General features: G+C 40.6%; 1 protein-coding gene across 2 annotated transcripts in view; it reads right to left on the reverse strand.

Moving 5' to 3' along the window:
• The window catches only part of DOK5 (docking protein 5), a 126,012-nt gene that overhangs the window by 42,687 nt on the left and 59,815 nt on the right, over positions 1–23,510 (reverse strand). For both annotated transcript variants that reach the window (XM_033094239.1, XM_033094241.1), the window contains exons 3-4: positions 2,062–2,176; positions 1,857–1,976 (exon numbers count right to left, since the gene is read on the reverse strand). In XM_033094239.1, the coding sequence (XP_032950130.1) occupies positions 1,857–1,976; positions 2,062–2,176 (235 nt within the window). The remainder of the gene's footprint in view (positions 1–1,856; positions 1,977–2,061; positions 2,177–23,510) is intronic.

Raw genomic sequence — 23,510 nt, forward strand, 5'->3', positions numbered from 1 at the left:
GATTTTCTTTTTTAGTTGAATTTAGTAAATAGGAGTGTCTAGACTGTGTTTATGAAATGTATTCATGGCGTTCTATGATTCAAGTTTTCTGAATTATTTCCAACTCCTTTTCATCAAATATTTGCTGCTAGAAAGTCACTATTATTTTGAAAGTGTATTCTAATGGAGCAAATTTCCCCCTGGAGAGTTCTGGAACAACTATGAAAGTCTGTGATCTTTAAGTAAAAAGTAAGAGAGACCGTTAGCAGTTTATATGCTTAAAAGTTCTCTTACCCTCACCGAGCTCAAGAATGACAACTGCAGTAGTGGTGAGAGTGACCACTTCCATTACAATTATTGAAGTCAGACAAATGAATATTGTAAAGTGCCTTAAAAGAGTTTCAGAATAACCCCTAGTACTTATATACCAGAGGTATTCTTGTTCCTATTTGACAGGAAAGGAAACTGAGGCATAGGAAAGGTAAGTCCTCGCCATAGCCAATTCTTGAATTCAGTTTGTAGCCCTGCCGGGATGCAGCTTCACAAATACTAACTGGTGAAAAATAAGTGCTGACCTTGAGTACTTTGGATTTAAAAAAAAAAAAAAGAAAAGAAAAAATCAAGCCCTGTCATCATTTCCTCTTATATGTGGCTTCACGTGCATCTGACCATGAGTTAGCACAATGGATGTGTCCTTCAGCCCGGGCACAGCCTGACTTAGTGAATCACAAAAGGAGGAGCCTGGCATCTGGTTGTGTAACCCTGGTCCATGGCTTGACCTCTCTGTGCCTGAATTTCCCAGTCTCCAAAGAGGCTCCTTCAAATTAGCCTGCATTTCTAGGTCTCTGTCAATCACACTGCCACGAAGACAAGAGTCGGGCTCACCAGTGTATCCAAAAGAGATTCAAACTGTAAATGTGTCATGAAGACATAGCTCCATGGGGAGCGAGGGACTTTTCAACCAACAGAGTATGTGTCCATGAAAAGGATCAGTCCAGTTCCGCCTCTGCCATGTTTGTAGACAAGCCAATCATGACCTCTCGGTTATAATCTATATTCATGGGTCAAATCCATAGGCTAAAGCAGAACTCTGGCATCCAACCTGCCCTGTGACCAGGCTCAGTTATTTGGAGACAAAGAAATGATTCCTCACCTCCAGATTCGTGCCGTAAACCAACATTGATTTTTGCTGAAGTGTTCATGAATATTTTGGTCATTATTACTTGAAATTATGTATTATTCCCAGGTTGAGTGTTGAGCTCAAAAAGAGTTGGCTCAAGTGTTTCAGTGGAAAGAAAAAAAGCAATCTCAGATTTAGGTGGGTTTTGAATGGAAACATTCATGAAGTTCGGATTCTATTAAAAACATTGGAAAGCTTTCAATAAAATGTTTAAGTGAAAAAAGTGAGACAAAAACCCATTATGCTGTAAAATCTGCACATTCTAAACACAGGCCCAAGAGGACACTCAGGAATCAAATAACAGTTATTGGAATTGGAGGAAGATCTTTACTCTTCTAAGCTTCAGTTTCCTCATCTGTAAAATGGGCAAGTTAACAGTTCTGTATCATAGCACTGCTGGGGAAATTAAAAAATCTAAGGCATCTTCCACAGAAACTGGCACAAAGCAGGTTCCCCAAAGTTTCTAGCTGATGTCATTAATGTAAGTATATTCATATTCTGCATTGAAAACATCTTAAACAAAGACATACACTGAAATATTAACACACGGTGTTAGGTGACATGAAAGGTTACTTTTACTTCTCTATACATTTTTTATAATTTCGAAAATTTTACTCAAGGACGATATCTTATGTTTTATGACACGGGGACAACACAGCTCTATGGAAGAACAAAGGAGAGAATTTTCTTTACGTACCACTCTGTTCTCTCTCAACCCCAGTAGCCAGTAAGTCCGGCTCTCCAAGGCTGATGTCATTGACCCGTGTCCCCACACACTCCATCTGGAGTACTTTGCACCATTCATCAGCCTCAAGATCTGTGGGAATGTCCAAAAGATTCACCTGTAAGCCCGGCATCCACTCAAAAGCTGAAAGCAACAGCCCTCCCTGCCTCACACCAACCTGATTCACAAGCAAAGGTCTTGGAGGTGTCATCGCTGAAATAAATCCCTACAGCGTGTTTCTTGGTGCTCCTCGGCAATCGAACCACATTCTTCACACTGTTGAGTTCCGTGACCTAAAATATGGACAATTAGAAGTTTGCTCACACTCCGCAAATGAATGCTTCTACTCAGCAACACCAAACCAAGGGGCAGGCATGGAAGTAGGAGACACATCGCAGATGAACACAGCTTGACTGAAAAGTGTGTGTGCAACAGCTATGAATTACTTCAGTGTTATCCTTACTACATAGCAAGGAAGGTTAACAAATTACCTTTCCTTTTGCAACTTCCTGAAGCATAGTAAGCACAGGCTCTACTTCATAGAGGTAAAAAGCGTGTTTTAGAGGTTTTTTTACCCACCAAAGACTCTAGATTCTCAGTAGGTCTCCTGTGTGTCTCCATCACTGTGGTCAGCCTTTCAAATGCTCCATCTCTTTGGAATGCAACTAGCGTATCTTACACACGCTGACCCCCAGGAAGGGAAGGGAAAGGTGGTCCAGTCTAAAACTAAATTATCTCACCCTCTGCCAGCCAGAGATGGAGTGTCAGGACTCTCAAAAATGCCCTCTATTCAGAGTTCAAGTCCTATATTCCAACACAGAGAGATGGTTTGGGAGACACTGCCCCACTCTCTCTGACTTCCGAGCTTCTCAGTGGTTATGGAGCCTCTGTTTTAGAGCCTGAGAACATTGCATGGTGTCGCCTGGTTCCTATGCTCAGTATGACAAGATTTCCCCATTAGGCATTCTGTCTCTCCTTCCCCTCTCCCACAGTGTCTTGGTCCCTTTAACACTTTTATAAACCCCTCCCCTCCCACACAGGATATTGGCTTGTTCTGTTTCCATGATGGCTGTCCCTCTTTCAGTTATGTCCAGATCCCCTGTTGCATTTGAGGGGTGTGATAAGTGGGTCCTCTATGAGAAAATGCCGAGGTGGCTTCAGGGTAGAGTATTTACAAGATAAATAACTCTCTCCCCTGGCAAGTTTAACCTCCCCTTCCTGTATCTCCTTTATGTTAGACAAACAAATGTGCCTCCCACTGACGTGGGCCTTCAGTAACGTCCTGCCATTTCTCCCATCTATTCTCTAAATTCAATACAAGCCTGGCACCAGGAGTAGGTGAGGAGGGACATATACTCCACGAGCACTCACCTCGTTATTTCATGTCCCTACTGCTTAACCTCCATCGGCTATAAATACAAATTTCTAAGCATGAAATATCATAAAAATTGCTATAGACCAAATGTTGGTACCCCGCCCCTCACCCCCATGATTCATATGAGGTCGGGCAATTAAGTTCTCGAAATCATCCTAGAAAAAGTGCCACATACCTCATTGCTGAATATCACTACTGTCACCTTTGAAGTACACCCTTTGGGAAGCTATGCACTGACGCCAGCGCCTAGTCCACCCTTAAAAACAATTTTGGAACTCTTTTTCTGGAATGGCCATCAGAGCTGTCGTCGTATTACCCTTGATATCCTGAATGTCATCAAAATGTCTTCCTTTCAGTATTTCCTTTATCTTCGGGTAAAGAAAGAAGTCATTGGGGGCCAGATCAGGTGAGTAGGGAGGATGTTCCAATACAGTTATTTGTTTATTGGCTAAAAACTCCCTCACAGACCGTGCTATGTGAGCTGGTGCATTGTCGTGATGCAAGAGCCAAGAATTGTTGGTGAAAAGTTCAGGTCGTCTAACTTTTTCATGTAGTCTTTTCAGCACCTAAATAGTAAACTTGGTTAACTGTTTGTCTAGTTGGTACAAATTCATAATGAATAATCCATCTGATATCAAAACAACGTTAGCCACGTTGCTGCAACAAGTTCACAAACTTAATTGTCCGTCCTCCTCGTAGGTCAAAATCCTCTCCCCCCCAAGGTGACTGTAGTAAGAGGCACGGCCTTTGGGAAGTGCTCAGGTCTTTGCCAGGGAAGCTCTCACCTTCATGAATGGGATTAGTGCCCTTATAAAAGAGACCCCAGGGAGCTCCCGTGTCCCTTCTGTCTTGTGAGGACACAGCAAGAAAATGCTTTCTATGAACCAAAAAGCAACTTCTCACCAGACACTGAATCTGCTGGTGTTATGACCTTGGATTTTCCAGCCTCCAGAACAGTGAGACATAAATTTCTGTTGTTTATAAACTACCCAGTTTATGGTATTTTTGTATCAACAGCCCAAATGGACTAAAACACCAGTATTTCCCATTGGCCAACCAAACCAATCTCTTTAGTGGTTTTACACTATCTATCTCATACTCCAACTACACCAGGTCCATTAGAGTTTACCAGATGGAGCTGTTTATGTTTTATTTATTTTGGTGCCACTACCCCAATAGACGCCACTATCATCTTGCCGTAATTACTCATTGGTCGTTCCACTTCCATCTTAACTCCATTAATTCACGGTGAAAACAATATCCAGACCATCTTTTCAAATCACATGTCTGATTTCAGCATTTCCATGCATAAAACACAACACTTCCATGACTTCCCTTTGGACTTGGGACAAAAGCCCAAATCCTTGGAATGACCATCAAGGCCTCCTGTAGCCTTCCCGGTAGCTATCTCACCAGTCTCCTCTCTGATACCTTTACCACGTGTCCTATGTCCCAACCACACTGGCCTTTCTTCAGTTCCCAGAGAGACCATAATTCCCCTGGCACAGAGCTTTCCCCACTCTCTCCTTACTTCAGTCCCATCCCCCAATCTAATCAGTCTCAAGGCTCTACCACCCGAGGACATCCTTGCCCTCACAGCCCTCTGACGGCTGTATGAGTTATGCTTTGTGTCTGTCTTGCCTCTAGGGTGGAAGTTCCATAAGGTGGTACAGCTTATTTTTTGCTCACCACTGTGTGCCCTGAACCTAACACTGAGTCTGCCACAAAATGGGCACTCAATAAATATACGTAGACTTGACGAACAAAAGAACAAACTCACCTACGAATTTACCAGAATGGTGTTTCTCCAAGCTGAATGCCTTTCTCTCCTGCCTCTTTTCTCCAGGGAAATGCCCCTTTTCCTTTAAGGTCCACTTTCTACGGGAAACTTGCCCTGACAGTGTAAATTGATTGTTCCCTTCTTTGTGCTCCTGTATATGCTGCATGAAGCTTTATTCTATCATCTGTTGTTATAATTAATCCATTTATCTCTCCAGCTCCCTCCCAGCTAGACATGAGTCACCTATTAATGACTTACTTATAGATTGAATCGATGAAAAACAATCATTTGAGAGTCAACCTTTAGTGAACCTGCACCACACACCTCACACTGTGCTTAGACTATTCTTAAACAGTATGTCTCATTTGATCTTCATAAAAACCAAATGCGATAGACATTATTATCAATATTTTCCAGATGAAGAAACTGAGGCTAAGAAAGGTCAAAGTCGTGTGCCCAAGTTCACAGCTAAAATCGGGCAGAACCAAGTTTTGAGTGAGGAAAACAATGAACCCTGCGCTCCTCCCCCCTCTGAATGAAATGCTAATGTGGCGTGGGGGGTAGTGGGGTGGGGTACAAGTAGGGCCTGAGAGCCCCAGGCTTTATTCTGACCCTTTACTGAGACATTATATAAGAGTAGACTACCCCAGTCTGAAACACAGCAATGACTCTGAAATATGTCATTTCATTACACATCCATTAAGGGCAAAGGGGAAGGAATAAGTCACCTGAAAAGTCAGGAAATGTAGGGAGAATTGCATGAGTCAGAACACAATTACCCATTTTGGAAATTAGTTTAGGTAATAACAATCTGACACCCCCGTCAGGGGAGGTGAGCGAGCGTTCACAGAAAAGCAAGGTTAGGTTTTAGATGTCCAAGGACGGTCATCAGTGTCTAAAGCAACAGTTTCTGCCCCCAACTCAGACCTGTACCTCAGTGAGCACCTGTGTGCACACACCCACAACCCCCCACCCCCACACACACTCCTTACTTTCAGAATTGCAATCCACGCTAATCCATGCGTGTTCCTCAAAATACTTGCTGGTGATAACTACAGAACTAACATTTGCAGATATATATACAAGTCACATGAAACATTTACAAGATATATTTATTTCCACCATCACTCCATGTTGTAAATGAGAAAAGCAAAACAAGACATATTTTTAAATATTCCTTTTAAATTTATTAAAGAAATAATTTGCCCCGAAAGAATCATTTTTGACGCAAACACAAACTTTGAGAAGGTCTCAGATTCTCATTTAACATGAGTGTTGTTTGAAGTGGGGGCTACCTAAGTGTATGAGACCATCAAAAGTGACTGTTTGGGGTCCTACCTCAAGGATGAGCATTCAGGACCATACGCATGCAATAACTCTTTCAGTTCGCCTCCTGTTGGAATTTCTTGTCTTTTCCTTATGTCCCGATGAGCTAGAAGCTATTTCTTGCCAAGCTCAGAACTTTTTAGGAGAGCTCCCTCCTGAGCCTCTGCAGTTATAGACTGTGTTTTTCTCACAGTGCAAGAGAATGGACATACCATAACCTACCTGTATTATGATGTTTTTGTATGTATAGTAGATTCAGAAATGAAACGTAAAAATGTCTTCAAGGTGAAACAGCTTCAAGGAAAGAACTACTTAAACACAACTGTAGTAGAACCATATTCCCTCTCCAAGAATCTCCCTTGCGTGCATTCCTTCATTCATCAAAATTTTCAATTAAATGTGCAAGAAAACCAATCCAGCTGACAACCAATGGCCGTGAAGGTCATACAATCATCCAGAACCACTCTCATTTGGTTGGCCGAAGCATGACCGTAGATTTCCATAGAAACTTAGTCAAGATTTGGTTTCCATTTGACACCCCAAAGCTCACCCATCTGCATAGGACCATTGGTTTTCCTTTCACCTTTTTTGCCCATTTCACAAATGCATTTCCTAACAAAGACAGTAAAGCATTTCAAACCAAAATCTAAAATATGTCTGAGAATTATGACTTAAGAGATAAAGGAACGGTTGCAAGAGAGGTCTTAAGTGAGATCCAGTTATAAATTTTCAGTACTAACAGAAGAGTTCTGGTAGTTAGCAGAAGAGAAACAGTTCTTTTGTGATTGAAAATGGTATATAAAGCATTTCAATATTTTTACCTACCCTTGTATATAATCTCCATGCTAAAACAATAGCAGACCAGGTTAGATAAGCAAAACAACTTCTGTTTATTTTCTATAGGCTGCTGGTTACTCTTTCAAATTAATCTGTGATCCCTGAGTTTCTTACCTTCCTTTTCCTTTTTTGAGATATATTTAAGCCTACTGAATCCAGCTACACTATCAAAGGCCAGAAACATGTGTGGCTTACTGAAAATGTCAATATGAGGACCTTTGAAATGCTTCATTTTCTCTAGAAATTGGGTGTTTACTTTCCAAAGGCCAGGTTAGCTTCAGGTTTAATCTGATTTCGTACATCCTGGGGCCAATTCAATCTTTGGAGTCATTCAAAACTCACGGAAGATAGTGGCTCCTTGCAAATTCCACTGGTAAAATGATAATGACCATTAAATAAGAAATTCTGTGATGCATAAAGTATGTGTCTGAGCATGGAGGTTGGAAAAGATTCGGGAAAGATCAGGTGTGGCAAAAATGATTCTCCTGCTAGGATTCGGAGTTATTTGATATCAAACCAAAGGCAAATTCCGCACCTCAGAGCAAACTTCCTTTCCTAGTCTAGATTGAATTATCTGTTCACCATCATCCATTCCCTCCCAGCCCCGTGACTCTTTCCTGATGAGTTTGAACTTGGTCGTGCAACTTGCTTGAGCCCGTAGAATGGGAGCTGATCTGCTGTGCCCACGAAGACGACTTCAATGCGTGGATAATTAGGTCAGTCACTCTCCCCTTCAGCTTTGTATCTAGAACAACATTCCCCTCTTTCTTCTTAGGTCTCTGAATGCACAGATGGATCTCATCTGAGTCAAATTAATCCAGCTGTGCTCAGATACACTCACGCCCAACCCAGGTCCCTCACGTAACAAAGGCAGGAGATCAATGTGTTGCTATAAGCTCCTGAGATTGTGGAATTGCTGCTACAGCAGAACCTGGCTAATACACCCTCTGTTTGATTTCCTTTTGGCCAAGAATTTTCATAGAGTTTTTCTCTCAAATCCTGCTGTATAACAAGTGTAGGGACAGAGCCAGGAGTGCAGTTTCCAGGCTCTCGGCCTCACATGGAAAGGTGCTCACAGGGGTAGTAAACGTCCATCAACTGTGATTGGATGGCCATCAGCTGTGGCTAGTTGGCCGTCAGCTGTAACCAGTGAGCCATTGGCCACTAATATAACTGCCGTGGCTACGCTAATAGCAAAATGGGGGCTAGCAAGACGATGGTGGCTGAGCCTGCAAGAGCGAATTGCAGTTAGCACGGCGGATTGCAGCTAGCAAGTGGGGTTGGTTGGCAGAGAGAAGTGGACGGCAGGTTGCGGATAGTGTGGCTCCTGCTTCCTGTGTCTCCAACCCAGCCGCCAGCGAGACTATAGCAGTATGACTCCCCCATCTATGGCTCCGTGGGTGTTCCTTTTCCACCTCACCATGTCCTGCGTTCTTATGTGGGGAGCAGGAGCTGAGACCCCGCATAACACCCTACATGACAACAATATTGCTTCTAGTACAAAAGAGACCAGATTTCCTAGTCAAATACATAACACACTGGGATACTGGTCGTCAGTTTTATTGTAGTAGCTGAATCGTTTGTTTTTGTTTTTTACTTTTTTCAAAGGAAGTCTCACACAGTGTTTCATTATATTGAAGTAAAGGTAGACCAGGGGTGTCCAAACTTTTTTCAATGTTTTTCACCAAGGGCCATATTAGGTAAAATACACAAACAGCCGGGCCACTCACTCGAGGTGAAGTACGTATCGCCTCACCTGGTTTATTTAAGTAAATTAATATATTTTTGGAATTTGCTGCGGGCCAATTAACAATGGATTGCGGGCCGCAGTTGGACACCCCTGAGCTAGATTAATGACAGCAGGAAATGAATGCCACCCACTTGTCTTCTCAATGGTGACAGGTATGAATCCACTTCTCCAGAAGGAAGCCCACCCACTTCAGTGAACCGCAGAATGCTCAGTAGTTACAATGTGATACTAAATTCTCAGGTACCAAGCATCCATGGTATATTATTAAACCCACTACAAGAATGAACAGTGAGAAGCAGAGAAGAAACTTCATTATGATTTCACAGATGGAATGGAGGGTGGGGCCACACTCAGCGCGAGAACTTCTGGCTTTTATATATGTGTTTGCCCCAACACTACTCTCCAAAACATGTCCTCCTTAAAAAATACCAAAAATCAATCAATGAATAAATGACTGGCTGAATAGATGAACGGACAAGTAAAACTAAAGATGACAAGAGTTTTGGAGACAAACCCATAAAAAGCTATTTCTGGGAGGGGGAAAAATAAGGAATGCCAATCTTAATTCCTAAATAAAAATAAAGTATCTGTCAAATCAAAAGAAGGCAATCGGAACTAAAATCATCATTTCCACTTGGACCTTAAAATGCTGAAGAGGACCGGCCCGGTGGCTCAGGCAGTTGGAGCTCCGTGCTCCTAACTCCAAGGGCTGCCGGTTCGATTCCCACATGGGCCAGTGGGCTCTCAACCACAAGGTTGCCAGTTCAACTCCTCGAGTCCCGCAAGGGATGGTGGGCTGTGCCCCCTGCAACTAAGATTGAAAGCAGCACCTTGAGCTGAGTGGCCACTGAGCTCCCGGATGGCTCAGTTGGTTGGAGCGCGTCCTCTCAACCACAAGGTTGCGAGTTCGACTCCCGCAAGGGATGGTGGGTTGTGCCCCCTGCAACTAGAAAACGGCAACCGGACCTGGAGCTGAGCTGCACCCTCCACAACTAAGACTGAAAGGACAACAACTTGACTTGGAAAAAAGACCTGGAAGTGCACACTGTTCCCCAATAAAGTCCTGTTCCCCTTCCCCAATAAAATCTTAAAAAAAAAAAAAAAGAACTTTAAAAATATTTGTATCCTAAAAAAAAAAAAATGCTGAAGAAAAACTCATCTTTTCAAAAACTATTTGCTGAGCTGGGTACATACTATGGCACCTGGTTTACATCCCAGGCTGCTGCTGTAGTGAAATTCTTCTTGGGACACCGAGCACAGGAATCTAAATATCAGGTACTCAGGATCAAGAACATACAGGAAAGGACAGAAATCTCAAGACTACAGTCCAGTGAATCTTTACCTGTGTACAAGCCTATGTAGCCACCATCCAAATAAGAAATCTCTGTCAATACCACCACTTACTGGGTCAGTAAGGCCCACATATAGAACCACTACTCTGACATTCATCACCAGTGGTTAGTTCTTTTAATAACCTTTGTATATGGACAGCCAATTAGCTCTGTCGGTCAGAGCGCGGTGCTCTTAACAACAAGGTTGCCAGGTGGATCCCCACATGGGCCACTGTGAGCTGCGCCCTCCACAACTAGATTGAAACAACTACTTGACTTGGAGCTGATGGGTCCAGGAAAAACACTTAAAAACAAAACAAAACAAAAACACCTTTGTATAAATTGAATCATTATTGTATGTATTTTTCTGTGTCAATTCTTTCACCCAGTACCAAGTCTGAGATTCACCCACACAGTAGTGTATATAAGTTTTGGGTTCGGTGTAGTAGTCTGTTGTGTGGGTGACCACTTTGTTTTTCATTTTTTATTTGCTTTCATTTTAGATATATCTTTTGTAGAAACATATTATTTGATGTTAAGAAACAGAGAGTTGGACTACTACATTATCCAATCTAAGCCACTGTCTTTTGATACAGGTGTTAAATCAATCTAAATTAATTCTTATGCTTCACATTTGGGAATTACTTCAGTCCTCTTATTTTTCCTAACTCCTTTATCCATCATTTAAAAAAAAAAAAGTTAGGTGTTTTTGTTTGTTTGTTTTGGTTTTTTCTGCCTTCTGCCTTTTGCTCCAGGAATTCTGTGTTCATTTTCTTTTCTGAAATTTTATTTTGAAGATTTTCAACCACAGAAAAGCTGAAAGTGTAATAGCCTACGACATCATTTTACGTAAGGGACTTCCATGGATTTTGGCATGGGGGGGGCGCGTTGGAAGGAATCCCCTGAGGGATGACCGTACAAAGTACACCAAGAACCTCGAATCGCCAATTATTAACATTTTGTCACCTTTATTTCATTGGCCTTATCTCTCTATACATATAAATACAGAGGGTGCCAAAAATGTATACACATTTTAAGAATGGAAAAAATTGTATTTAAATTGTAATACTCAATATACGATCAATAACAAAAGATGAATACAAGTCATGTGTATTCATTTTTATCTTTTCTTTTTGTTTTCTTTTTTAATTTTTTGGCACCCCCAGTGTAAGAATGCTTGTGTGGGTGTCCAGGTATGTACACGTGCGTACACATTTGGTTTTGATTGAATTATTTGAAAGAAAATGTCAGGCATAGACACACATCATCCCTACAACTTTAGCAAATATTTTTTATAAATAGCAAGGGTCTCCCACATCACCTTAATGGTATTTTCACAACTAAGAAACTAGGCAAGAACTCCTTATATCATCGAATTTCTATCCCATATTCAAAGGTCCCTAAAGATCCCCAAAATGTCTTTCAGAGCTGTGCCCACACCCTCTCTACCATCACCCAATCCAGGATCCAACGAAGGTGCATGCACTGTATTTCTCCTTATACCTGAGGCTCTTTTTCATTCAGAAGACACCGCAGATTATGTAAATGAGACTATAATTTTGAAAAGATCATGTCTGTTTTCTCGTATAATGTTCCATGTTCTAGATGTGTTTGTTTTCCCACAGTTTTTCTATCCCCTGTACTTCTTCTGAAATGGAAGTCAGGTCTAAAGGCTTGATAAGATTCAGATAACATTTCGTTAACAACACTTTGTAAAAATGTTGTGGGCTTCACACTGCATCTTAGCAGAAGGCACATAATGTCAGAAAATCCCTCCATTGATGAGCTTCAGTCTGATCACTTGGAGGCAGCCGCCACTTCTCTCTATAGTAAAATAGCAAGTGTTCTATTTGTATTTACAGTTGGGTGATACTTGGGCATCATGGGAATATCCTGTTCCCCAACTACTTTCCAGGGAATTGTCTTAGCATCCACTGAGGACTCTTTCTGTGCATCAAAATACTATTCTTTTTCATCCAACTGGTTTGTCAACCTAAGCCCAAATATATATCTATGATTACCAGAGGCAAGATAAATATTGACAGAGTTTGCTGTTACTATTCCCATCCCTAAATTACTTTTTATTAAAGTCATCTGGAAACACAGAGCATGACATTACCATTCTTATTCATTTATTAGTTCAAAATGTACAACTACTGCATTGAATCAGGTGAGGAAGTTCAACTACCGAGAACTCACTCTGTACGTTTAGCCGATACAAGCGCCCACCATCCACTCCTTATACATTGGGGCGTCCTTATTCTCAGTGTTTAACTTAGATTCGTCAACTAGTGAGCTGTTGTACACCATCGGGCAGTTTACTCGAGAAGGGAACCGTGCCATTTGTCACTTGACACTATCATCAGTCTCTTCATGGGCATTTCAGCAGGGACAGCCAGCTAGCTGTTATCACAACTCCAAGTTCTAATTGTAGTTATTTAGGATCTGAAGAAAACCACGCACTGGTGACTTCCGGGGTCCACTTAGGTTACACTTGTAGAGCCTGATGAGAAGGGTGGTGGCACCTGCATGGTATCTTATTGGGGCCTCAAATCCTCCCCTTGCAGAAGGCATCCTTCCTTCAACAGAGACTCGAGGCAGATGATGAGGGCGACCTTCCTGTACCAATGCGGAAATGCCAGGAGGCTACCTTGCTGGGGGTGTGCTTTTTGGCTCCAAAAAGCACAGTGATGTTGGATGGCACTGCCCAAAAATCAGTCTTAACAAACTTTGATTCATTTTTCTCAAGATGTAGTCCAACTGTGTGTTTTCTTCCCACACACCCTGAGTTCCTCTAAGGGAAACAGATTTCTTTCCGTAAATGGGAAGAAAACAAGCTACACACTGACGTCTCCACAGAGGACAGTGGATAGTTCATCTAGTGGACAGTTCTTTGGAACTTCCAGAGTGTTCCTATACACCTCTCTGCAAACACAGCCTATTGTGATACTGGAGGTCATTACATGGAGCAGACACAACTCCACTGAAAGAAAGGCAGTGTACAACTTATTTTCTTCCTTATCCTCAAAGCCCAACCCAAGTCCATCTCATGTATGAGGTCTGTTTGGTGCGACCAAGCAAGAACACTGAGCTTGCTCCATTTTGCCCAGAAACACTCTCCTTCTTGACGGCCCTGTCCTTACCTATGCACATCATCCCTCCTCTGTGACACTGTCTCTGATTGTTTAAAATTGTAACACTCCCATTCTGTACTCCCCTCCCCTTTTCCCTGCTTTCATTTCCTCCTTGGCATTTGTCAGTCACACCAACACACTATATACTTTCCTTACATATTTCCTTTCTGTCTGTATCCTCCCCGTTAGAGCAGGGATGGGATCGGGAGTCACCTGCTTTGGTCTCTGCTATATGTCTGGAGCCATGAAGGCACATTCCCAATAAGCGCATGCTAAGTGGAAACTCTACCTCCTGTCGCAAATATTATCATCACGTCCATTGTAATGACAAGGAGATGGACTACAGGCAAGTCATTAACGTGCCCAGGGGTGGACCATTTCCAAACGGAGGCAGAGGCAGGATTTGACTCCAGGCAGGTGGACTCTTCCTCAGGTACCAGATATCGGGTTCCATACTCTCCATATCAATTGTGTTCTTTAATTTTTTTCACAACATTTCTAACTAGTTGGCTCCGTTCTATTCCCATTGGACATGTAAGAGTGCTGAGGCCTCCAGGGGTTCATTTGCTCACACACCTGGCAAACAGGTGAGCCTGGATCCAAACACAGATAGCCTGACTGCTCTTTACTAACCCACCAAATGCCACCAAATGATACAGCAAAGGATCGGAGAGGCCATCATTCTCGAGTGAGGCCTTGTTTTTCCTAAGGGGGATCATGACGGATGAGCAAGGGTTTACGAGACAAAGACAGGAAGAACGAATTTGTAGGCAAAAGAAACTACATATGTACATTCATGAAACCACAATTTGGTATGATAGAAACACAGGGAAGACTGATGGTGAGGAGGGCGGCAGGGGAAAACACAAAGCATGAAGCTAGAGCAGCTGGACCAAGGCTTAGCTCCTAATAAAGGGCAGGTGTGAATCAGGAAGTCTGAAAAGCGTGTATTAAAAGATTCTAAGCAGATGAATGGAAGGGTCAAAGCTGTGTAGTGGAAAAATTATTTTGTAGGCCAGTGGTTCGCAATTTGGGAGAGATTTCTGCACTCTTCTCCTCCCCATTGGGAAAACATTGAGCAATGTCTGGAGGCATTTCTGGTTGTCCAAACTGGGAGGGTACTACTGGCATCTAGTGGGTGGAGGCCAGAAATACTGCTAAACATCCCACAATGCACAGGATAGCCCCCCACAACCAAAGCAGTGCTTAGGCTGAGAAACCTTGTTACGGTAAAAGTAGAGAATGAAGAAGGTGGACGCGTCCTGCAACTACAGTGTGCCATTTACATGGAATGGATGAGAATGGCGCCCCCTGGCTTGAGCAGCGAGCAGCAGGCTTGGCCGAACGTGGTGGCGTTAACTGTGGGAAGGAGGGTTTAGAGAGGCAGAGAAAGAGACAACCAGGCAATGAGCAGATTAGGACTTAAACAAATTTAGGTTAGAATGGGAGGAGTGAAAACACAGGGAGAAACTTAAGAGTTATTTAATTACTATGCAGTTCCTGCTTTCTAGTTTTCTAATTGTCAACAACACCAAGTATTATGACTCCATCAAAGGAAAAAAAAACATTCAACACTCTCCTAAACTCCTGATAAATGTTCTCCAATTAGGAATTCCCAAATAAGGACTGCCAAATTATTTTGGCTTTTAAAGCCATATTCCAGATGTCTTATTCATCATAAGTGATAGTAATAAATGTTTACTATCTGAAATAAATGTTTAATAGCCAGAGATTAACAAAGTGGCCATACCTTAAAAGTTTAATTTGCTACCTATACAGTTTTGCATTAACAACTTGGAAAACAATTACAAATTACACCACTCAATGTTCCAAATGGATTATTTTGTCACTAGATGGGAAGACTGTTGAAATTTCTTCTGATGTTTCAAGAGAAGATAAATACAATCGGATTTTGAAAAGTACATTCCCTTTAGGAACTGGTATAGTCCTGTCAAAATTATGCAATTAGTAGCCATTGCGTGAGGATTTTAACTACGTTGGGGTGTAGTGCAACGTCAGAATCCATTTAGGAAAACAAGGATTTGATTTCCAATGTTTCCATTTCTTTTGCTGCTAGTAATGTGCAAATGATGATTTATTTATGTTTACAGAGTGAAAACGAGACAGCTACCTAAAATGCAATTTGCTGCCTTGCTTTTGTAGGCTGTATCCTAATTATTTTTCCCCCTGTGGGACTGAATGAATTAAGTGAGCAATTCACTTTGTATATGCAAATCGCAAACCTCTGCAGAAGCTTCAAATTGCTTTATTCTAAAAAAAAAAATAAAAAGTAAAAAAAATAAAGTCATTATCCTACTGAAAATGAAGAGGCATAAGCCCCTTTAACTTTTGTAGGTGTCTTTGAAAATAAAAGTAATATGAAAAGAAATATTTTGGGGTCCATCATGTTTTCTCAAGTGTTAATAAAATAATCAATTACACTACTCTTATTACTATTGTTTTTGTGGTAACACTTGTTTGTACATTATTATTATTGTGTGTTGAAATTTCAGAATATCCTAAATATAGTAATAAACATTTCTATTAAAAATTGCCAAGACTTCTTATAACACGTTCCAAACTTTTCAACTTTTTCATACTGTTTCCTAAGAAAAGCACAAATGGTTTTAAGACACAGTGCCAGTAAAGCAGGGTCAGGCACATAAGAGACACGCTCAGTTCTAATCAAATACTGTCAGCACAAAGCATTTCTCTCCACAAGTGTCCCTTCAGGACCCTGAACACAGCAGGTTAAGCAAACATTTTATGAAATATTTCTTAAGAAAGAACCAGTCTAGACGGTTGTATCCCAACCCCCATATAGATGGTTTCATTCTTTCCAAAAATATCTACATGCCCGTGGTCACTTAAAATAAACTGGACAAGTGCCTGTCTGAGTTATAAATCTAAACTGTCTCCCTGAAAATTGGATCCTTATTTATACATGGAAAATAACTTAAACAATCCATTCATTGTGTCTTCCTTAAAAATAAAAAGCCACACGCACCAAAAAAAAGTGCTTAAACTGAAAAGTTTGCATCTGAAACTTATACAGAGTGTGGAATCTGGGGAGAAGGGTTCTTTCCTAAGCTGTCAGTGGGGGTGTGATTTTGTATAATCTATCTGGACACAGTTTGGCAGTAGTTACAAAAATTTGAAAGGTGTGGGGTATTACCTGACAATCTCACTTCTAAGACTTTTTCTTCCAAAAAGATTAACATGAGCACATAAAGACAGATGCACACGTTTTTCTCACCATAATAAAATTTGTGTTACCAAAAAAATGGAAACCTTAAAAAAAAAAAGGAGAACTTTTTGTCCACCAATTTGGGTATTTTTAAACAGATTACAGTATGTCAATATTAAAGAGTACTCTAGAACTGTTAAATTAATAAGGTGTAATTAATGAGCCACTAATTATTGACTCAGACCTACAGTCAAAATGTGACGGGAAAGGGGACTGGTATAATTAATGTAACCATTTAATTTATCTCATAAACCATAATATTCTGAATATGAAAGCAATTGCTACTAAAAGTTATGCAAGAACTACAGACTCACCAAGAGTGTCCTGGGGAAATCTGTAATTATGGTCTCCTCAAACACAGTACGTACGATATGTAATTAATTACTCCATCCTTGCTCTAAAAATAGGATCTATATACATGTTTCTATTTGTACAGACAGAGAAAAGCGTCTGAAAAGTACACATTAATCTATTAGCCTTTTTTTCTGACGACCAGGACAAAGGTCCAAGACAGGATTATTTTCTTTCATTTTACTTCTTATACGTCTGAATTGCTTAAATAGACTATGAGAAACATATACGATATTCATAATTTAAAACTTAAGAAGAGTGAAGAAAAAAGAGGAAGAAATCTGCAAAATAATTTCAAGGGAGGTAAGTGATCTCTATCCTTCATCAATTCTTTGACTAGTAACTCACTTGGCAAACAATATTCTGTGATTTCACTCGCACTCAAAACCACTGACTAATTTTTCACTAACTTGAGAAAACCCATCCTTTTTCTTTTGACAGCATTGACAGAGAACTTCTGTGTGTACTTGGATGATAATGAAGTGTTTCCACATACACACAAATGTGAAATCACATAGACCAAGTCCTAGATCTATATGTTCTTAAGAAATTCGTGGAAGAAATAAGTGTGAATGGGGAGAAAGAGGTATTTGCAATCAATGAACTTTGTGAGTAAAGTTTGTTTTTGTCTTGTTCTTCTTATTTTGCTACAGGTGTGTTTCTTAAAAATATAACCTTGTCAAACAAATAGACCAGTGACAGAGCAAACAGATTAAATTTTCAGAAACCTCTGAAAAACTGAAGCTCCTTCCGAAATGCAAGGGAAACTAATCATTTCAAATGATTAGTCATATAATTATGGGGTAGAAAACAATCGTTTAAACTACATGGCTGCTTTATTAGGCTATAGGCCAAAAACGACTTATGCAAGTACTTAATTCAAAAGGGCTTTAAATTTAATCCAAATTAAATGAAATAATGATGTATAACCTTAACAAAACATGTAGGAGATGGAGGTTAAACATTACAAATGCTGATAAAAGAAATCAAGGAGGATTTGAAATAAATGGAGTGACATACCATGTTCATGAACTGAAAGACTCAACATAGGAAAGATGTCAATTCTCCAACAATTTGATCTATAGGTTTAATGTAATTCTTTTCAAAATCCTAACATAGGTTTTCTGTAGACATAGACAAGCTTATTTTAGAATTTTATGGAAAGGCACAAGAATAACTAAGACAACCTTAGTTGAGAATAAAGAGAATAAAGTGGAAGGTATCAGTCATCCTAATATTAAGGATTGTGTCAACAGTCACCAAGAGAGCATAGTATTAGCAGAGATATACATAGCTCAATGGAAAAGAATAGAGAATCTAGACATGGACCAATGCTTATATTCCTAAATAATTTTTGACAAAAGTGCAAAAGCAATTCAATCAGGAAAGAATAACTTTGTTCAACAAATGGTATTGGACATCCATAGGTAAAAAAAGAAAAATATGAAATTCAACCCACATCTCACACCTTATACAAAAAGAAAATTCCAAATGAATCATGAACTGACTTAAATGTAAAACTTAAAACTATAAAACTTTTAGAATTAAAAAAATAATAACAAAACAAGGAGAAAATATTCAGGATCCAAGGCCAGGCAGAGTTCTGAGACTTGACATTAAAAGCATGACCCACAAAAGTAAAAATTCAAACACTGGACCACATCACAATTAAAAGTTGTTCTGCAAAAGAAAAACCCTGTTAAGGGGATGAAAAGATAAGCTATGGAATGGAAGAAAATATTTGCAACCACATTATCTGACAAAGGACAACTATCTTGACTATATTAAAAAACAAACAAAAACAAAAAACAACCCACCTAACTCAATAGTTAAAGAAAAAAAAATCCGGTTAAAAATAAATGGGTAAAATACATGGAGCTATTTCATAGAAAAAGACAGAGATGGCAAATAAATGCATGAATATATTTAATATCATAAGCCATTAAGGAATGCAAATTAAAATCGCAATGACCTATCCACTACACAGGTAGCCTTGTGTCCAACTAAAAATCAGCTGTCCATCACCAAGGAAGAAGGGGTATTACTAAGGGGTCAGTACCAATCACACAGAATCAGCCACCAACGTGAAAGGAAATCACTACTTGCAGCATGACCAGGGCATCTGTGCAGAAAGGGTCCAGCAAATGGACTAACTCTGGCTAAGTCGGAAAGAATCACACGGAAGGTGAAGACACAGCAGAGATTTGGAGGGATCGATAAATGTCTGCCACATGGACCAGAGAAGGAAGGGTATCAATGAGGGGAGAACATGCGTAAACCTGGTGATGGACGGGTCAAGGGAGGGGCTAACGAAGAGGGAGGGGCATGGACCACGCCTTGGCTGCAGACTTGAACAGAGAATCGATGCTGGTGCCGTACAGTGCGACAGAGAACCCCAGCACGGAACCAAGCTCGGGTAGGAAAAATAGTTAATTCAGTCTCGAAGATACTTTCGGAGCCTTTGGCACACTGGTGCATACCAATATACCTCCTTATTAGTAAAAGTACTTAGATCAGAAAAATCTGGTCTGGGTACTACCATTCATTCACGCCTTCTCCCCACTCTACCTCTGCCTTAGAAATATCAGCATGGAGCGTTTAGCATTTGGGAAAAGCATCGGAGTAATAGCTATAATTTAATTTATGGAGATGTGAAGAGACATGTCCTCATTGGCACACATGAGGGCAACTTCTGGAACAGGGCCTGGTGGACAGTTTCTTGGAGAGGATGACTTCAAAGTACTGAAAGTACCGAAAGAAGAGACTATGACATATGTTAAGATTTTGAAAAGACGTATTGTAGACAGCCACACCAGAAGAGGAAATGTTCTAGATGAGGGAGAAACTACATCAAAAAGAGTGCATCACTGGAAAAAGTTATGACACACACACACACATACAAACACACACACACACACACACACACACACACACACACACACGAGATAAGTTGGCAGAAATTCCAGAGAAATAATTTTTAGGACATTAGCTCACTATGAGGAACCTGGAATCCTATTTTTGCAGAAACCAAGAACAAGGTCTGTTACTGAGCTTGGGAGATGCACGAGTGACCTAGTCACTAAGAAAGGATAGAATGACAGAACAAATAAGCCTAAAGGAGCTGGGCAGGATGACAAAAATAATAACGGCAATCATTCCTTACAGTTACAGAGTCTCCCATTTTGCAAATACGTTCACATTTATTCACGTGATACACAAGTTGACTCGATGGTTTCAGTGAAATAGGAATGATTAATCCATCCTAGTTGCTCACTGTTGAAATAACAGTGGGGCAAGTGCACATTTCATGAACCAGGTAGCATACAAAAGCAGCATCTACAAAACTGTGTATATTCCTTAGAATTAAATGTAGCTACCCATGGAATATGTGATTTAAAAAAAAAAGAAAAATGATAGCTCTGTGGCCCAGTCAGTTTTGAAAAAGCTGACTTAAAGTTACTCAGGTTTCTGAACTACAGGACTGCAAGCCATGATGAGCTACAGTGGGTTAGGAATCTCAAGAACGAGGATGAAAAGGTTGCAGTTCCCAAACTTCCTTGACCACAGAACACTGGTCCACCCAGAACTTTCCTTTCCCACACTCCCTAGTGCATATTTTGGGAAATGCTATTATTAGAGGACTTGTTGGAGCCGTCTTTCTGGTCCAAGGTGAATTGAATCCTATGGAGTCAGCACTGTGTGATGATGGAGAAGCTAAGACATGACTTGCCCTGGAGGTCACCTTTACCCAGAAGTTAAGCCACTTGCAGGACACATATAGTGGCAACACCAGGGTTAGAAAGCTGGTTTCCCAACTTCCGGTCCAGCAAACGCGCTTCTGCACCCCCATTTACCTAGGCCTCAAGCAACAGGAAGTCTTCTTCCTCTTAGATTTCCTCCCAATGGTTTACTCATTTCCAAAAAAAGTAAAACTACACATAGAAATGCCCAACCCCTCCTGGCGAGTGTGAGCAACTTTGATTTCCTGAATGAAAACAGTGAACTTATGTTTAACAAGAAGGTGAGGAACTATACTTAAAGTCACTGGAGTCTTAATATTGCTGCAGTTAATGTTAATCAAATTCACAGCCGTCTCTGACAGCTGTGGGTCCTTGAGGGGTGCTTCCTGAAAACTGAATTGTTCTGTATGTGCATTATTCCTATATTTATCTTCCAAGTTTTGCCTGGGAGCACCTTTCACTCCATTTGCAGTGAGGAAGGCACCAAGTTGTAAAATTCTACAGCCGGTGTCTGGTTTTAAAACCTCGAAAACGAATTAGCTGTGCAAAACTGACATTTTTCTTTTAAAAACACCTTTAAAAATCAAATGAAAGCAGCACTGTATTCTCATAAATGCTATGGATTTCCCACAGGAGATCTATGTCTGCATATGTCCCATCATCTCCGTCTTGACCAAAAAGCATAATGGACAGGTCCTCATTTTTTTTTTGGAAATGGATTTATAGTCGAAACACTCTGAAGTCTGGTCACGATGTCCTACTTACAACCTCAGTTATTTTATTATCAAGATTCATAAATTACACAGCATTTAGATAAAAAGGGCATATCTCCTAGTGAGTCTCGCTTTTGATATGCCCCCAGGAGATTAATCCTAAATGTATCAGATCTAGAAGAGGAAGGGGAGTGAATCAGTTACAGAAACTCGTCCAGGGCTTGGAGGCTCCCTGTAGACAATGCTCCCGTTTTAATGCTTTGAACTTTGGTTAATGATTCTTAGAGATGAAAGAGAATGTGGCTTCACCAGGTTCCTTAAAGCTTTGCATATTAAATACCAAAGCCAGCAGGTAGAAGTCTGGAAGGGACAAGTTTGTCCTCAATGTCCCCTCACTTGTTTTACATGCAAGGGGGAAACCTTTCGATTCACTTTGGTTTTGACACTGGAGTCTAGTCCTCATGAAACTTCCCAGTCCTGGATTTCTCTGCCCCGTCATCACCCCGTCCCCCAGTGCCTCCAAATCAAAATTCCTTTTCCTGGCTTCAGAGGTCTCAAGGACGTATTTCTTCTGGTAAGTAAATAAAAGTATGACATATAAAAGACATCTGTATGTATTCCATGTCTTCTGTTGATAATATGTATTGCTTTTCAATCAATAGTGTAAGAAGTGTCTACTATGTGTTAGGCACTGATAACTAATAGTGAACCATGCCTCTCCCCGGAAAAAAAAAAAAATCTCTGCCCTTGTGGACCTTAGTTTATGGTGATTGTGTGGCGAAGACTATAGGAAACCAAGTACATATGTACTTAGTGATAAATGCTAAAGAGAAAAACAAAGGGAGTTGGGGGGTGGGGTGGGTGTCAAAGATTCCATTTTAAATAATGGGGTCAAGAAATGGCCTCAGGGGAGGTATTTAAGCAACAACCTGAGCTATGTGGATATTTAGGGGGAGAGCATTCCAAGGAAAGGGAAAAACAAGTTCAAAGGTAGGAATGTGCTTAACATGTCCTAGGGAAAATGAGCCCAGAGTACCTGCAGCAGAGTAATGGGGCGGGAGGGGATTGAGCAGACGAGATTAAACAGGCCACAGGGGGTCCAACCACGGGAGTGTGTAGGCCAATATAAGGACTTGGCTGAGGGTTTTGAGCTGGAGTATCACAACGTGAGATAGGTGTTTTGAGTAGACGCTAGAGGACTGAGAATTAGGTAGCCCAGTGGCCAGGACCACAGCGGAACCAACAGGAGTTGTGCAGTGTATTGGGAGTCTCTATGCACTGAACACAGAGCCAAAACTATCTGCTCATGAACTGGATTTGGGGAGTTTTAGAAAGTATTCATCGCTTGTCCTCTTTCTTCTCCATAGTCAAAAGAGTACTATTTTCCCACGATGAGAATAGCCAGAGCCTTGGGGGAAAAGAAGTGTTAACCATGTGCTTTTACACATGTTCATGAAAAGAGAAAATACATGGACTGCCCAATACCAAAAACCATGAAAAACATATTGCCATACCGAGGGGAAGAGGGGCCAAATTTGTGAATTTCATTAGTAAGTATACCTCGTATTTACCTTAACTTTCCACTCCTGAATCATGTATTTTAATACACAATTACTATTTTTGTAGTGAAGAAACCTCACTACTACTAAAAAATATGAAAGTCTGAATTACATTTAGTCACAAAGTTTAAAGAAATAAGCTAATGGGTGGCCCTTCTCCAACAATCACCAGTTTTCCAGCTTCTTCCCGTGTCCTCTCCCCGCAACATTACAAACTCTGATGAGGGTCTCGTCTGCACCAGTCACAGTGCTAGACACTTGAGATCCAATTCTTACTCTCAAGGGCTTTGAGGTTGGAAGTGGGGTCTATTATGCAAATTAAAAATTTACAAAACAACATGGTAAGTTCTACTCTAGAGAGTGGAAAGACAACAAATAGTAGGAAACCAGAAGAGTAACTTTATATTTGTCAATTATTTTAAACAATTGGAAAGCAGATATTATTTTAGAGATGTTTGTCCTTGGAAAAAGTATTATTTGTACC

This window comes from Rhinolophus ferrumequinum, chromosome 23 (genome assembly GCF_004115265.2).
Source record: "Rhinolophus ferrumequinum isolate MPI-CBG mRhiFer1 chromosome 23, mRhiFer1_v1.p, whole genome shotgun sequence".
NCBI lineage: Eukaryota > Metazoa > Chordata > Mammalia > Chiroptera > Rhinolophidae > Rhinolophus > Rhinolophus ferrumequinum.